At 34.8% G+C, this 17745-nt stretch overlaps 1 protein-coding gene across 2 annotated transcripts; it reads right to left on the reverse strand.

The window, feature by feature from the left end:
• Positions 1–3725: 3725 nt before the first annotated feature.
• On the reverse strand, positions 3726–13097 carry ehf (ets homologous factor). 2 transcript variants are annotated; one of them, XM_051099860.1, is made up of 9 exons: positions 12910–13097; positions 9994–10102; positions 7957–8205; positions 6575–6631; positions 6332–6388; positions 6092–6160; positions 4759–4788; positions 4351–4546; positions 3726–4265 (listed from the first exon to the last, which is right to left on the reverse strand). In XM_051099860.1, the coding sequence occupies exons 2-9, from the start codon at positions 10091–10093 to the stop codon at positions 4166–4168; spliced, it is 858 nt and encodes a 285-aa protein (XP_050955817.1). In that variant the 5' UTR covers positions 10094–10102; positions 12910–13097; the 3' UTR covers positions 3726–4165. The 2 variants fall into 2 exon arrangements, with proteins under 2 accessions (XP_050955817.1, XP_050955816.1); XM_051099859.1 differs by having other exon boundaries at positions 6332–6391.
• Between the last annotated feature and the right edge of the window lie 4648 nt (positions 13098–17745).

The raw sequence follows: 17745 nt of genomic DNA on the forward strand, positions 1-17745 counted from the left end.
ATTAGATTGGATTTAAAGTAAGTCTTTATTTGTGTTTAAATCATCAGTTTTGCATGTAGTCATTTATGAAACTTCTTTTTTGGCTACAAATATGAATCTGTCGGGAATGTGGTGCGACCCTCGGCCCAGCTCTGAATTTATTAGCATGTCGTTCCGTGATTTGGCCGAACAGCGTGTTGCAACATGCAACGAACAGCTGGCTGTCTTTCATTTTTACATTTTTCCTGCTCAGTCCAACAGCAGACAGTGTGAAAGATGAGACACTATCAGACATACTCATTTTCTCCACCTCAACCTCTCTTCTCTTCATGCCACGGCCTTTGAACGCACTATCCATGGATTTCATGCAAAAAAGTTATGTTTGATATACAGTACTTCCATTAAATCATGGGTTCTCAAATGTTTTTTAAATCAAAGGCCCCTTTCATAAGCCTAAAGTGTTTACCAACAGCACTATGAGAAAATATATAGGGGAATAAAAATTATACAGGTATAATAAAATAAGCAGAGTTTTCTTGGTAAGTTTTTATAATAAATTACAATAGCTTTCCATAAGGCTATAGATATTAATAAACAATACTTTTATGGCATCTGTTAGTCTGTTGACCTTATGCGTGAATACTACGGAACGGTGTAACATAATTTATATGGGTGTAAGAATATATCGATACAGGTGTGTATCGCGATATTTTGTTTGGCGATACTGTATCGATTCTCAAAAATGGAATATTGATATTTTAAAAAAAAGCCAAGATTCATGACAGTTACTTCGTTTTGAGCGTATATCCTGACCGCTAGATTGCAGTCTTCTTATCTCTGAACTTAAACAGTGACAGGAAATACTAGCATATGGGCACGTCACTAATGCTAGCGTTAATGGAGGATGAAAGAATAGTTCCTGCTCCCGCCTCGGTGTAAAGTGTGGCGTCATTTCGGCTTTTGAGGTAACGTTTGCTCCAGGATGCGGAAACTTGCGAAATTCTCAGAAAAAAAGAGGTTCTCAGAATGTCCAATATCTGTATTTATTTTATTGTTTTACAGCTCTTTTGTTTTCTTTAGGAATCGTGCAAGCACTTTATTTGTTGTTGATATTAAGCAGATGTAATACTTAAGTTCAGATAAAAAATTTCTGTAAAGCTAAATATTGTTAAGCAGGGTCAAAAAATATATGGTCTATTTATAAAAGCTTACATTTTATACATTTAATAACTAAAGAATCTTGCAAGCACTTTATTTTCCCCCTTTGCTCGTACTGCACAAAAAGTGATTCAATAACATTGAGTGGTTTGCATATGGTGGTGGGTTCTTAATTACAGCTTTCCTAAAATTATGTCCTATTCATAAAATAAGAAATATCCCAATATATCGCCTTGTTCACAGTATCGCAACATATCGTATCGCAATGTATCATGATACGTATCGTATTGCCAGATTTTTGCCAATACACAGCCCTAATAATTTAATTACAGTTACCGATAAGAAATGTGTAATTGGATTACACACGAAAACGTACGTGGAAACTTTTTTGCAAGACTGTTTTGCATATGGAGCTGTAATCATAGCTGTGTACGAAAATGATTTCAAGCTCGCTGTTTTACTGCCTCTAGTGTTCATTTCTGTTGGAAACTGCAGCGATATGTACTTATTGGTACGTACTTCGCGTCTTGCAAAAAAGTTCCCACAGATATGTTTTTGTCATGAGATCAGGTAGGTCTTTGGATTGAAAACACTGGTACTAGACTAGCAGTCAAAAGTTTGGGATTCACAGGTACAGGAACTATATTGTCTTTAGTGGATTATCTATACATAATAAACTTGTTGACATGCACTGCTCACTCCAGCAGCAGCGCTTCAGTTATTGCTATATTTGCAGCTGCTGTGTTTTGTTTTACAGGTCCCCTTCCGTGATAGGAGCCCGTTTTCTTTAGTCACAGATAGGGAATGGAGAGATAAAACAGCCATGCAGTGGCAAATTTTGTGGGTGCGGATAAAGATAAGGATTAAAAAAAATCTAAATAAATCCCTGTGAAATCACGTTTATGAAAAGAACCATAATACTCCAGAAAGTGATGGCAAAGAGTTGGAAGGTGAGAGAAGGATTTGCCTATGAAAAATCAGACAGGAAAACAAAGAGAGAGGCCAGAGAGTGTCAGCGGCTCTTATCTCACAGAGCAGCAGGGAGCCGTTTATCTATTGTCCGGAGGTGGCAGCACTGTGGCCGTGACACGCACAGTGGAACAATTAACTCGCTGGCATTTCGTCTTATCTAACATAACTCAGCACTGACAACATCTTTGGCCACAGCTGCTGCAAATCATTAGCTATCATTGCCATCCGAGCAACAAAAAGGAAAATAAAAGACTAGCTTGACATCCAGCATTGTCCCCGTGTGTGAAGGGATGAAGCGTTCCCTTACGTTATTGGTAACCGGTTCAGTCAGGTTGAAAATCATCTTTTCTGCGAGTCAAAGACGGGTCTTTTTTTTTTTTTTAGAAAATGCCCTTTACTCGGCTTGTTCTTTATGTTGAACTGAATATAACTTTTGAATGTTTCCCAATATTGAATGATTACCCAACTCGAATAAATACAACATGAAAGCTGAAATACTAAAATCAAATTTAAGTGAATTTGCTAAATAAATAAATAAAAATAAATAAATAAATAAATAAATATCATGAATAAATACTATTTAAATAAATAAATTATATATTATTATTATTATTATTATTATTGATATATTTAATTAATATATACAAAATATTAATATAACTTTTAAATGTGATTTTATTTGAAATTTCTGAAATTTCCCAACTTGAATAATTACGACATGAAATCAAACACTCATATATTAAAATTAAATGTAAAAAAATTCACAACAAATTTAACGGAAGTGAATTTCCAAAAATAAAAACATATTATTTTATATTATTATTATTACTACTACTACATATATATATATATATATATATATATATATATATATATATATATATTAAAATATGTATTGTATATATGATGTAAGAAATGTTAACAACAAATTTCAAGAAAGTGAATTTGCAAAAAAATTATTAAAAAAAAAAAATAAATAAATAAAAAAAAAAAAATATATATATATATATATAATGAAGAAATATAAATAAATAAAATATTATATTTATGTAATATATATTAGATTATACTTTCATTATATTTATAACTCCTTACAATCTAAACTATATATATACACATATATATAAAATATTATATTTATGTAATATATTAGATTATAATAATATAATATATATTAAAAAATTAAATACTTTCATTATATTTATAAATCAAAGTAGAAACTGTATATATATATAAATAAATAAATACATAAGTAATATTATATTTATTTTATATATATGTTTTATATCTATATATGGATGTATTTAATTATAAATGTAACATAAATATATATGTAAGATTCATAATAGATTCATAGAAAATTCTTAGAAAATGTTTAACTTATGTCTGCAGGCTAATTTTTTTTTCCCACTTTGTCTAAACCTGGCACAATTTCAATTCAGTCAATCACAAATAAAGAAAATAAATACAAATAGCTCAATTACAGGTTGTGTGTTTGCCACAAGAAATAAAAAACATGAATTTAGTGTTTAAAACTCTTTTATTAATTTTTAAAACTTTAATTATAAAATGCACAACCTATAAACAAGCATTAATAAAAACTTTACATTGTGGCCTTTTGTGGTTCATGATGTACATTGACAGCCACATCATTAAAGACCATAACCTAGTGCTTTTTTTCTCTACATCTTAGTCCTTCATTTCAACTTCACCTTCAGTTGTTTTACCAGGGCAAGCCTACTCTTAACTGAGTTCATTCTGCTTTATGAACAGGACCCTGCATTCAAGTCAAATCAAGCCATTAAAAACCAAACCGCAGTTGGTTTCTCATTTCCAAAAGCCAGTTAACCAGCTTTTCACAGTAGATACAAAAACATTTACGCTTTTAGACTCAAATGCATATAAAATAGTAGTACATTTGCAATGTAAACAATGTGTAGAGCATCTAAAAATATAACCAAATAAAAAGTTGACAGACAAGTACTTCAAAAAACAAAACTCAAATGGCATATAAATAGAAGTTTCACTTGGAAGCAACATGTAAAGACAAAGTCCTTCACTTCTCAGACTCTCTCCAGCCTCGAGCGTTTCGGCCGAACTTATAGACAAGTCTACGTCCATCCACCCGTTCCAGGATCTCTCGTTTATAATAATACCTTTGGAGAGAAAGAAAAACGTTAGAAGCTCAGAATACTAATCAGAATCCTTTAAAAAGTTGCAAAACTCCTGGGAAGATGTTACCTCATTGCTCGACTGAGTTTCTCGTAGGTCATACTGCTGTTATTTTTCTTCTTGCCCCAAAGCTGAGCCACAGCTTCTGACTTAAGGAAGCGGAAAACCCCCTCGGAGCGATCCTCCCATTTGATCAGGCCGGGGTTACGCTCGGGGTTCAGGAGAATGTCTCGGATGAACTCCCACAGGTGCGTCCCGCGAGGGTCTGTGGAAATATGAGACTGTGTGAACGTAGTTAGAGGAGAAACAGAAGGAATCTAAAGCAGTTAAGAAGACTAGAAAAAGCACATCCACGTGCCAGAGATTTCGGTATGTGCGGCTGTCAGGTTCTCTAAAGACACCCGGCGGGTGAAGTTCAGGACACATTAAGAAAAAGAAAACCTTTAGGGAAGTAAGATGTGAAAAATTTCAACTCACTGTGTCTTTTGACTTGTGACCGCTTGGGATCTGCCATGAGAAAATTAAAAAGAAACCACATTTATTAAAGTGACAGCTTATTGGATCACGGTAAAACTTGTGAATAACTTCAACTTTGGCTTTTAAACATTTATTTTGAAACTGAGGCATGTAGACTACTTCAAGAGTATTTTGTTGTCATTTCTGTAGAATGGAAAAGATCAGCTTGGACTTTTCCACGGAAGAAAAGAATAATCAGTTTCGCAATCAATCCATTCATACGAACTGAGGAAAACCTATTTGCACTAATCAATGCATATTGTATGTATTTTTAGTTACATCTGTGGGTGGACTTTAAAGATTTCACTTTATATCAGTAGCTTTGCAACAGCACTGCATGACTATCTAATTGGCCTGATCTCAGTCCTTTTTGCCTGCAGCGAACAAATATTTTCAGTTATGTAACACAGATTATAAGGAAGAACATAGGAAAGAGACCTGGGGCAAATAACGCTGTATTAAAACTATAAACCTTTCACTATGAAAATATTTATTTGCAGGTGTTAAAACAGATATATTTTGATAGATGCTTTTATTTAAAACAACATCCAATGCATTCAAGAAACATGTTTTTATTAAAAACATGTTAAATTCTGTCATTAGTCCATGTGACATCTGTGGTTCAACTCTTATATTATGAAGCTACAAGAACACTTTTTGTGTGCAAAGACAACAAAAATGACTTTGCTTAACAATTTCTTGAATGCACATCAAAGACTGACACGGAAGAGAAGAAATTGTTGAATAAAGTTGTTATTTTTTTGTTCTTTGTGCACAAAAAGTGTTCTAGTAGCTTTACAGTTGAACCACTAATGTCACATGAACTATTTTAACAATGTCCCTACTACCTTTCTTGGCCTTGAATGTGTCAATTGTGTTGCTGTCTATGCAGGGTCAGAAAGCTCTTGGATTTCATCAAAAAATTCTTAATTTGTGTTCAGAAGATAAACAAAGGTCTTACAGGTTTGAAACGACATGAGGGTGAATAATTAATGACAGCATTTTCATTTTTTGAGTGAACTGTCCCTTTAAAGCATTTCCTGGGAATTGATTTTTGTCCTTGCGATAAAAAAACAGATTTTATATGCATCAGGATAACTAAACCTTAAACATAACCAAAGTTTTTGGACATTTACTATGGTAACATAAAGGTACTACCCTGGAGTACCATTGTATTACTCTTAGACACAATCATTGTACCATGGTACAGGCATAGTAGTTTTTTGAAATTGAAGGAAACAAGAATTCTGCTTTTAGGATTAGATTTAGGACAATTCAAATTAAGATTATTCACCTGGGCTTGAAGGAGTAGGTGAGGATAATATGGTGTTGGGCTGGAATGAGCTTTTGATATCAAACAGTTCTGAGGAAAGAGAACGTATGACATGATGTTATCAAACCATTAGGTTAAATAAATATCTACACACACCATCTTGTTTTAGCTGGAAATACATTTACAACTAACAAAAACTCAAAAAAAAAAAAAAACTCAAAAAAAAAAAAAAAAAAAAAAATCAAGTAATTTCACAGGTACCTGAAGTGTTGTAAAAGCTGGATTCTTCCTTGAAGGGGAGGATTGAACAAGGGAAGTCTGCTGAGGAAATTAAAGTATGTGGTTACATTAAAATCTATAATTATTTAAACAGAATCTGTAAATGACTGTTTTCAGCAGCAGATGTGGGTCAATGTTATGTCACGGATATTGTGTGAACTTTATGCTAAAGTTACTGAAATGAAACTGAAAGTTTTTAGTTTTGCTTTGTGTGTGGTTACTTACTATCTATTTCTGTTTTAATGTCCCCTGGTGTAAACATTTCTGTTTGAACATACTGACCTGTAAGACATTAAATAAGTAAAGACATTAAAAAGGAGAATTAGTCTTGAACAGAAATATGTCTTGAACAGAAAGCATGTTTTGCAATGACTGCCATCAAATTTCCAAGTCACTCCCGCATCTTGTTGCCTTAAACCAGTTTAACTCGTTGGTACTGTTATCACATGTCACCTGTATTTGTTTTACTGGATTTATTAGGTTTAGTAATACACTGTAATGAAAAGTGTGTTCAACTTATAGCACTTATAGTTTATGAAACTCTGGGTCTCGTTAGCAGCGCCCTCCTGGATTCATTATAGCATAATACATGGAAAAGTACAATGCATAAAAACATTTCTATATCTATGTGGGAATTTTTCCATGAAAATTACTTTTTTAGAAAGAAAAGTACAAGAAATGGACTGCACAGTTCCCATACACATCCTTAATAAATACAAGAGGGACATTTGCTCAAAGGCTGGACTTTCCGAACTCATGCTTGCATGAATTCCTTTTAACCAATAATACTTTTCCACAAAATAATGCTTCTAGAGGGTTCCTGTCATCACACCCTGTGTAAAAAGTATGAAACACACTGTAACAGGTAAAATGTTTAATTGTTTGACCACAAGTATTTAGCTCAACAATGATACTATGTTTGTAGAAGCGGCAAGATGGACAAAACCAGTAGTTTAGTAGTTAGTTTTACCAACTATGACATGTTCTAGTATTAACTTCCAAAAAAAACCCATATGTTTTGGGCATTCTGCCTTTAGTTTGTTAGTGCAGTTGAAGAGAGACAGGAAATGACTGGATAGGAGAAAGAAGAATGGGATTGCAAAAAAGCAACAAGCTGGGACTCAGACTTTGGTTATCCAAAAGCTATGGCTCCAACCTTAATTATTATCATTTATTGATCACGAAACAACATTCCTAGCAAATAATCAAAAGTCAAGCCTTATATCTGCTCAATACCCTAACCCAGGGGTATCCAAACTCAGTCATCGAGAGCCACTGTCCTGCAGATTTTATCTGCAACTTAACTCAACGCACCTGCCTGGAAGTCTTTAGTATGCCTAGTTAGACCATGATTAGCTGGTTCTGGTGTGTATAGTTACAGGACAACGGCTCTCCAGGAGACTGAACCCAATAAGAAGAAATCAAAAGGAAAACTAAAGACTTCCCAACCCCCTAACTTCCCAACCCAACCATGACAATCTGAAATCTAGTCGATAACAATGTTGATCCAGGGCGAACAACGTTGTTGATCCAGGAACATGGCAAAATCACATTAACCATCTTGTTCAGGGTTGGAAGTGTAAACAGAGTTGAGATGCAGATCTTACCGTTCCACTTGAGGTCAGTCAGGCTCTGGAACAGAATAGAACCTACGGATCCGGCTGCCCGGGTGAAATCTTGGAAGCTCATGTTGCACAGTTGCCTCCCATCAAGGTCAAAGTTCTGGAAGGGAATGCTGGTGGCATCAATTTGGTGCATGTCCAGCGTCTGTTGGAGCCATTCCCACACCTGGTACTTGGTCCAGTTTTGTGGGTGAAGATCCTGAGACCACAGCCGGCTCATGTAACCGGATGTCACTGTGAATGCAAAGAGAATGGTTTCAGAAGGGTTTATTAAATGTTACTACTGAAACCTGGACCCAGTACTGGTTGGTGTTGATTAAGTTTGGCAGTCTTAGTGAAGCTGGCTGAACAAGAGTAAGTATTGCTGGGCACCAGACAAAAATACTAACTGGACCAGAATGAGGTTAAACCAGGGGTGTCCAATCCTGCTCCTGGAGGGCCACTGTCCTGCAGAGCAGGGGTGCTCAACCCTGTTCCTGGAGATCTACCTTCCTGCAGAGTTCAGCTCCAACCCTGATCAAACCCACCTGAACCAACTATTTAGGATCTGAAGGAGCACTTGATAATTACAGACAGGTGTGTTTAATCAGGGTTGGAACTAAACTCTGCATGAAGGTAGATCTCCAGGAACAGGGTTGGACACCCCTGCTGTAGAGTGTAGCTCCAACCCCAATTAAACACATGAACCAGCTAATCAAGGTCTTACTAGGCATACTAGAAAGTTAAATTGTTACAAGCTGGTTGGGCGCCGTTCAAGCTGATGGACCAACACAATCATAGTGTTCCCAGCAAAGCTTGCTGGTGAAGTTGGTTGACTAGAATGTCCTTTGTTGAAGCAAGGTTGATTAAGGAGTTCTTGCTTGATTGTTTAGCTAGAGCAGGGGTGCCCAAACTCAATCCTGGAGGACTGGTGTCTTGAAGAGTTAATGCTGCGTTCACGCCATATCGTAATTACAGTAATTTCGAGATGGCAACATGTGACGTTCTACTCGGAGCTGTTCTCGTCCTCAGACTCGGAATTATGCTTTTCTATGGCAACAGTATCAACTGATTTAAACTCTGCAGGACACCGGCCCTCCAAGAAAGAGTTTGGGCACCCAAGTACTTAAAAATTCCCAGCAAGTTTGTTGAGTCTGGGCACTGCTGAACTTCAACACTGCTCCTGGAGAGCCACTGTGCTGTAGAGTTTAGCTCCAACCCCAATTAAACACACCTGAACCAACTAATCAAGATCTTACTAGGCATACTAGAAACTTTCAGGCAGGTGTGTTGAGGCAAGTTGGGGCTAAATTCTGCAGGACAGTGGCCTTCCAGGACAATGCTGGGTTGCACTGTTACTGGCTGGATAGGAGCTCTTCATGCTGGTGGACCAGCACAATCATAGTGTTCCCAACAAAGCTTGCCGGTGAAGTTGGTTGACTAGAATGTCCTTTGTTGAAGCTGGTTAATTAAGGAAGTCTTGCTTACTTGTTTAGCTAAAGCAAAGGTCTTTAACTCTGCAAAGTTTATTTCCAACCTAAATTAAGAAACCTACTTATGATTTTTAAGCTGTCCTGAAAACCTTGATTAACTGGCTCAGATTAAGGCTGGAACTAAACTCTGCAGGATACTGGGTCTCCGAGCAGGGTTGAAGAACTCTAATCTAGAGGACTCTAGCACAGTAGCATCACATGTGGGACCAACATCCAAAACAACATGTGTTGTTGAACAGCTAAACTATTCTTAGCATTTAGTTACTCACTGTAAAAAGTGTAAATAAAGGTACTGTGCATGATTTCTCAATAGGTGTGAATCACTTTTTACTATCTGTACATGGTCCCCTGTGCATGCAACTGATAACCTACTAACTCCAGCAGTGACTGCTAGAGTAAATAATTAACCTGCCTGACGAGTTGCCGCTGATTAGCGAAAAACAAAACCTACAACCTAAAATCTGCACTGGAATTGTACTGGATGCTGTGATAATCACAAATGCACCTTCTTAGACTCTGTTCAAGGAGTTTTAGATGAAAAGAACATTACCATCAGCACAGTTGTAGTGCGTTGTCCAGGAAACAGGTAGCTGGTTGTCAACACTCACAGTAGCTGGGATACTCATGACACTGCTGGCCTGAAGGACCATGATCCAATGCTGTTTAAAAAAAAAAAAGAAAAGGAAAGGAAACTTTATTTCTTGCCACACAACCAGAAACTGTTCTGCAACTTTCATACAGTGCACTAGAAAAGTCCAGCTTAGCCTCGGGCATAAAGTTGATGCCTTAAAACTTGTTCCTTGTGGGATTTGACCCAACAACCCACTGATTTTTAGCCCAAAGCCTTACACTGCACCATCCAACTCCCTCCCTACTATCGCAATGTTTATAAAACTTGCTAAACGGGAGAGTAACAGCACACTTGACTACATTCTTGTAATAGTAACCATACAAACTGCACCAAAAATGGACATATAATGAAAGTGTAGACGTTATACCAGTTTACAGTTATGATCAGAGAGGGAAAACAAAGGTCTTCTATGTTCAAAAGAGTAAAGGGAGGGGGTGAAGGTTGCGTGGGTTTTCTTTCGTGCTACGCTCTACCACACATGCAGACACATTTGCACAGGAATGTATCAGTGTGTCTAACTGCTTTGCATACATAAAAGGTCCACCTGTCCTTCAGTTTAACAGTTAGATCAATGGTGCAGTCATACCTTGTATCATATGATCAGAATACACAAAGTAGTTTTTAAAACTAATGTTATGAAAGCATCTGTGTTATAAGTTAAAGGTTAGCTGAAAGCTACTGCATGAGCACCATTTTATTTGATTGACATTTCTGTACATGGGAGCTCAATGAAAAACATGAGTATAATTGAATCCCGAATAAGTATCCTGAAATGTCTTTTGACCCTTTATAAAATAATGTTCTTATCATCATTTAAAAATCTAGTTTAGTTGGTGCCAGTAACGTTGTGGTTAGTCTGTCAACTAGCGCTGATCCCAGGTTCGATTCCCATCTCGAGGTCCTTTGCCAATCCCGCTTTCCTCTCTCCACTCCAATGTTTTCCTGTCATTTCTCTATTATCCTGTCCCAATAAAGACATAAACCCCATGCCCCCCCCATATATATATATATATATATATATATATGGACACATACACATTTCTATCATGATAGCTCTCTGAAAACTTTCATCAGGATATGCTGCTCATTTGCATAAAGCTAGACTTTTTTAAACTTTGTTGAATTGTTGGACATGTGCAAATCATATTATCGTCGCAAACTTTTGCTCAGGTTGTTTTGATGTTGCTTCAAGTGTGAATGTAGAAGGCAGAAAGTCCTTACAGATATTTAAACTGAGATAACGATCATTTTATACAAAGAAAACAACAACACAAAAACACTTGCATGATAAAAGTGTGATTGAGCAGAGTGATAGTAGCAATGCCATTATTTACAAGAACTTAGTTTTTATTTGACATTCCCTGGAACAACTGTAAACCTGTTTAATTTGATTTCTTAGTTGACTGTGGAAAGATCTCCTATGAATGGTCCCACATGTGTATAATGCTGTATGGGAACAACCTTACCTGTGTTACATGCTCTACTAACCAACTTCCTACTTGAAATCTGACCTATATTTGTCTTTTTATTGAACCTAAGATGACCTGACAGATCATTTTATGGAATGTGTGTAAAACTGGGGGGAGCTATGCTAACAATAGATAATGTTCACACCAAGAGCAAATAAAGGAAACTTAGAAACTTAGCATTTGTGTTGTCCTAAGAAAAACATTAAACAAAAACCTTTAGCCTAAATTACTGTATTATTATGTTGGGTTTTGATAACCTACATTCATATAACAAACAACAGAGCTTTTATACATTTCCAATTATGAATAGACATCATAATCAGTGGATTGTGTAGCAAAGTGATATTAATCTACTCTTTTTTTTTTTTCAGCGGTAAGACCATTCATAAATCAAATTGCTAATGAATTGCTCTTTGTTTCTTTTAACTGGAAAAGCAGGTTGCCAGATTCTTTCCACCATTATGAAACCCATCTGATGTATTTCATCCCAGACTGGTGTGTTACTATGGTGATGTCTACTGTAATGTATGAGGAAAGAAAACAATAAACACATATTTTGGTGTTTATGACATTCCATACAGTAACTGACCCAACAAGCTGGGCTATAGACCGCCGACTTCCTTTCCCTATCAGTTACAGAGCAATAGGGGACATTTACACTCAATTTGTATGTGTTATACATAGTATGCAAAGTGTTTTCACGTTTCAAAGGCCCCAGATAGTATTTGGACACTTAAAAGGTGTGCATATCATTGCTATAAATAAAAATAATCAAACCAAGTGGCATCTGCAAACAAATGATGCTTTAGTAACTTTTTTAAGCAATTCTAGCGACTGTTCTTCAACTAGTCCCAATTTAGAGAATGTACAATTCAAGTCAACTCATTTATGATGACTACACATTCATTTTAATTAATTGTAAACAGTACATCTATTTATTTTTTTTAGATTTTAAAACCCCATAACATATTTTTGTGAAATAATTTCTTGAGTTTAACATTTTGAGTTTATTCTAATCCAAATATTCTTATCAAATAGTTCTTGATTTCAAACTTGTTTAACATGCATTTATGTGCCAAAAAAAGAGAAAAAAAGCAATAAAAAAGTTAATCATTAATATGTTTTACTTTCAAGCACACTTCATGTGAAATAAAATGATAAACAAAAAGTTTAAACAAATGCTGGACAAAATGTGGCACAAAATTCACATTATTTTTAAATAAGATCACATATATTATAACTATAATATGTCACTTGTTAGATTAAAATAGTTTTGCGTCATCTGGGATCATCATTAAAGTGCATCAGTGAATGAAACCTTTCCTGCAGAGAATTAAAGCGAATTAAATCGTCTCATATTGCTCACCAGCGATGTTGAATGTGATCCAGGCGGACTGCTACTGCTTCAAAGTTAGATGTCTCTTTCTTCTCTTTCTTTAGTTGTCAGCGTCTGTATGGGAGAGAAGATTTGAGTTGAATGGAGAGCTTGTGTTGTGTACCTGTAACACTGCTTAGGCCTGCCAAACTTCTGCGACAAGAGTGCGACCTCATTCACCAATGAGGATTTTTATTTCGTCTGCTTCCTGCTGCTTTGATTGGCTTGTTTTCATGCCAGGTAGGTTACTAGGAATTTGCATACGGTAAAAAAAAGGTACTGTTGTAGCAAGTCACTTTCACTATGAACACACTTATCAGTCTCTCTCTCGCTCGCCCACACACTCACCCACATGCTTCAGCAATCTTACCAGTAATTAATCTATTGATGTTTAACAAGAACTCAACTATCCAGTTGCTGTTTTTGTTTTTACATTATTTTCCTGTTTTATCTCTCAGTGTGAAATTATTATTTATAATATTTCTTATTAATCATTTGCGGGTCATATAAAACCAAAATTACATTTTAAGTTTTTTTTATTTTTTTCAAACAACAAATTAATTTCTTGCAAATCTGTGATTTTTTAAAAACTATTTTATTAACTGCAACTTCATTTACAATTTTTTAGCTAAATATGATCCAGACATTCAGACAGCTCTACTGAGATTCAAACACACACACACATTATATATTATATATATATATATATATATATATATACAAACAGTTTTTAGTACTGAAACTGAAAATATAATAATTAATGTTTTATATATTATATTTTACAAACACAACAAAGCACACATACACACAACAAACTGTCTTAGTAGTGTAAATATGATATTTTATATGAGATTTAATGTGAAATTTAATATGATATTTAATATTATACGTGTTTTGGGGATACATAATATACTTTTATTAGTATATTTTTTTAGTAATGCAGATATGATATTTTGTATGGTATTTAATATAATATTTAAAATTATATTTAATAAGATATATATTTTATGATAATGTATATACTAGGCCTATTATACTTGTATTGTATTTAAATATAAATTGATATTTTTATATCACTTTTATTTTTAGAATTAAAAAAATGATAGCAACTATTTAGTCAAATGCATATGAATTAAAAATGAATGAAAACAGCAATTCAGGAAAATAATAATAATAGTAATAATAATAATAATAATAATAAAATGAATGAACAAATTAATAAACGAATGCATGAAAAATTCAAACCAATCCAAAAACTGAGAATCCCCTGTAATACGACCCATCATTAACCGCTTACACCCAGACAACTTGTTAGCATAAGACAACACAACCTCCTCACACTGCAAACCCCACTGTCTAACAAAAGATGATCAAAACACAAGCCACATGTCTCCCGTTCTCAGATGAATGTGCTGCTTCCTTGATCAGAGGTCTGAATGCTCTCTGACATACACAGAAACAGCAGGCTGCGAGCGCTCAGGTAAGCGGGAAGCTTTACGCCGCTGATTAAACAGGCTCTGAAGCTCTAAGACACATAATGGGTAAATCACAGAGGAACTCTGCTTCACTCTGACTCAACATATGTGCTGGATATTATCTACATCTGTGGCCTCACACACTTTGCCCAATGCAACATCTGCACAGCAACTCTGCCAAAGCAAAAGCACGAAAAGATTTGTGTCAAAATTTCAGACATTAGTTAATAGAAAACAGTTTGCATTTTGTGAAGTGTTGAGGTGTTTTTGTAAACGGAAAAGCGTTGAATAAAATAAAACAAAATGAATGAACAGTGTTATTTTATTATTATTTATATACTATTTAATAATATTTTTAAGACATTAGTTAACAAGAAACAAAGTTTGTATTGTGTGCAGTGTTGTTTTTGTAAACTGAAAAGCTTTGAATAAAATAAAATGAATATGAATATGTTATACTCTTTAATTATATTTTCAAGACGCTGATTTGCACCAAAGTTCCACTGAAGTTCTTTGAAACAAGCAGTGTTATTCTATGTGTTGACATAATTTCAACTGAAACAGGAAAACAGGCAGGACATATCAAGCAGCCCCGCCCCTCTTTTTAAAACAGCCAATAGCGCCTTGTTTTTATCACAGCTTAGGCCGGACCTGTTGAGCTTGGTAAAGCCGCATTTGACGGCGACGTTCTAATAATCCAATTCTGTTTGCCAACAGTGATGACCTTTTTTGTGGGCGGAGCCTAGCGGGTGGCAGAAAATGGCAGTTTTCAAGTAGCGGTCTGTGGAAGCCATGGAATAAAATAAGGTGAATTTGAGTTTAGATCCCAAAATTCTGACCTTATTCTTGCAATTCTGAAATTATATTTCACAATTCTGACAAGAAACATCAACTTGTCATTTTGTCTTTTCCCCTCAGTTCAAAATTATGAGTTTATATTCCACACTTCTGTTTTTTTCCCCTCAGTATTGACAAACTTGCTATTGTTGAGGTAAATCGAGTTATAAAGTCTGAAATACGAAATATAAACTTTAGACAGTGAGAACTGTGAGATAAAACAGGTAAATATGATGTCAAATTTTGTAGGTTTAAATAGTATCCTATGCTGTAACTATAGGGCTAATACAATATGTCCTCTATGAACTGCATATGTGAATATTATTGTATACATCAAATATATGCTTTAAAAGTAAAGTAATCATAGCAGGTTTAGTCTGTCCATGTTAAGCTTCAAATTCGTCTTTGACGACAGTATTCTACAAAAATGATTTGCATTCCGATTCTGACATTCAAAGACAAAACAATATTTTTTTTCTCTCATTCCATGGATTTTACCCATTTCCCTCCACTTGTTACCAGTGTTTTTCTTCAATGTGGAAGTAAACCTATAAGCGGGACTTCCAGTTCATTAGCTGCTATAGGGAAATAATGAGAAGAATTACAATGTGCAATAAACGATAAAACTGTTTGCACTACAAACCAGTGCGTTAATACATAAAAGTAATATGGTAAGACACACCAATTTTCAATATCAAGCAGCAAAATTAGGCTGTTTTGTACAGCTAAAAATAGCTGGACGCGGATGAGATGACAAATGGCTGCACCCACTCTTACAGGAAGAAAAGGTGGATACACTCTTAAAAATAAAGGTGCTTAAAAGGTTCTTCACATAGTGATGCCATAGAAGAACCATTTTTGGCTCCACACAGAACCATTCAGTCGAAGGTTCTTCAAGGAACCATCTCTTTCTTACCTTTTTACAATCTGAAGAACTTTCTTTCACCACAAAGAACCTTTTGTGAAACAGAAAGGTTCTTTAGATGTTAAAGGTTCTTTATGGAACCATTTAGACCAAAAAGGTTCTTCTATGGCATTGTGAGGCACCTTTATTTTTAAGAGTGTAGAAAGCATGAATCGTTCCCTATCCTCTATATAGTGCGCTACTTGCCATTCACTGCACAGAAAATACTACCTCTATGAACATGTGATGATTTTAGCTGTAACTTCAGTATTTACTTATAGTGTAGGGGGCGGGATGCTTTGGAATCTAGAGAACATCTGGTTGGACAAAGTTTGGTAAGAAGCTGAAGTGCAGGGTGAAGTTATAGACTATGTTTTGAATGCTTTTATCTTCTAAATGCGAATTTTGTCATTGTTTTGGAGCTAACCAGCTTATAGATAACTTTAAGGCTAACATATTCATACTAAAATCCTTCAATTTTATATTTTATATACGGGTCAGTGACGTAAAGCCTAAATTTTCTGTCCAATTACATTATTTTTATTTTTTCAGTTAAAAATTTGTTTAAATGCATTAAATATATATGTTCTGGAAATGTCTTTGAAATTACCCTAATTTTATTCTGATTAATTTCATGCACTATTTGGCATGATTTTCAAAGTGTTTCGTAATCCTGTATAAAATTTCCATTTTATGAAATATCATGTGGTGCAACCATCAAGAAACTACTATTTTGGGACTTTTATGTTGAAATCCATTCAGACTTTGCATTGTATAGCAATTTGCCAATGACCCATGGAAGCATCAAGCAGGTTTGTAACTCTCTTTCGAATTTGGAAAAAAATAACCTTTTTAACAGCTGGTATGTAGTTACCACATTTGGATATCATGTGGTATGACCTCAAAAAACTATGAATAGTAGTTATTTTTAAAAGTAGTTATTTTAATTATAAATTTTATAGTGACCTTTTGTGGGAAGCTAGCTTGTTTTGTTTGGGTGGCCAATTCTGTGCTTGTAAATTTTGAATGAATTCAAAATATCATGTGGTGCAACCACTGCAGAGTGTTTTCCACTTTCCACTTTAATTACCGAGAACATCTAAATAAATTATAAGCATGTTAAGGAAATGAATTAATACAAATTGTGGTCGCACCACATGACATTTCTTTAAGGCTACAGCCAATTCATTTGATGAAAAAACACTAAAATCAAATAATTTTATATTTTAATATGAATTCATGTGTATACAACATTCTTTAATGTTTGAACAGTTACAACAGGTATTATTATTTTTTGTATTGTATTGTATTTGTGTACTTTCTTTCTTTTGTCTTTTTGTACATGTTTTACTGCATTAGTTGTTTGATGTTTTCTACTTTTTAAGAAAAAAAAAAACGATTTGCGAAATTGCAGCGAAGTCCTGATCTGAATCAAATGATTCATGATATGCGCTCTGAAGTCCCGATCTGAATTTGATGTCAATCAGATGATTCGCTATACGCAAAGTTCAAATCTAAATCAAATGATTCGCAATTTTAAGTCCCTATATGAAACAAATGAATCGCAATATGCGATCCAATTGGAATGCTTCAAAATAGTGAATCATTTTG

This window comes from Labeo rohita, chromosome 25 (genome assembly GCF_022985175.1).
Source record: "Labeo rohita strain BAU-BD-2019 chromosome 25, IGBB_LRoh.1.0, whole genome shotgun sequence".
Lineage (NCBI taxonomy): Eukaryota > Metazoa > Chordata > Actinopteri > Cypriniformes > Cyprinidae > Labeo > Labeo rohita.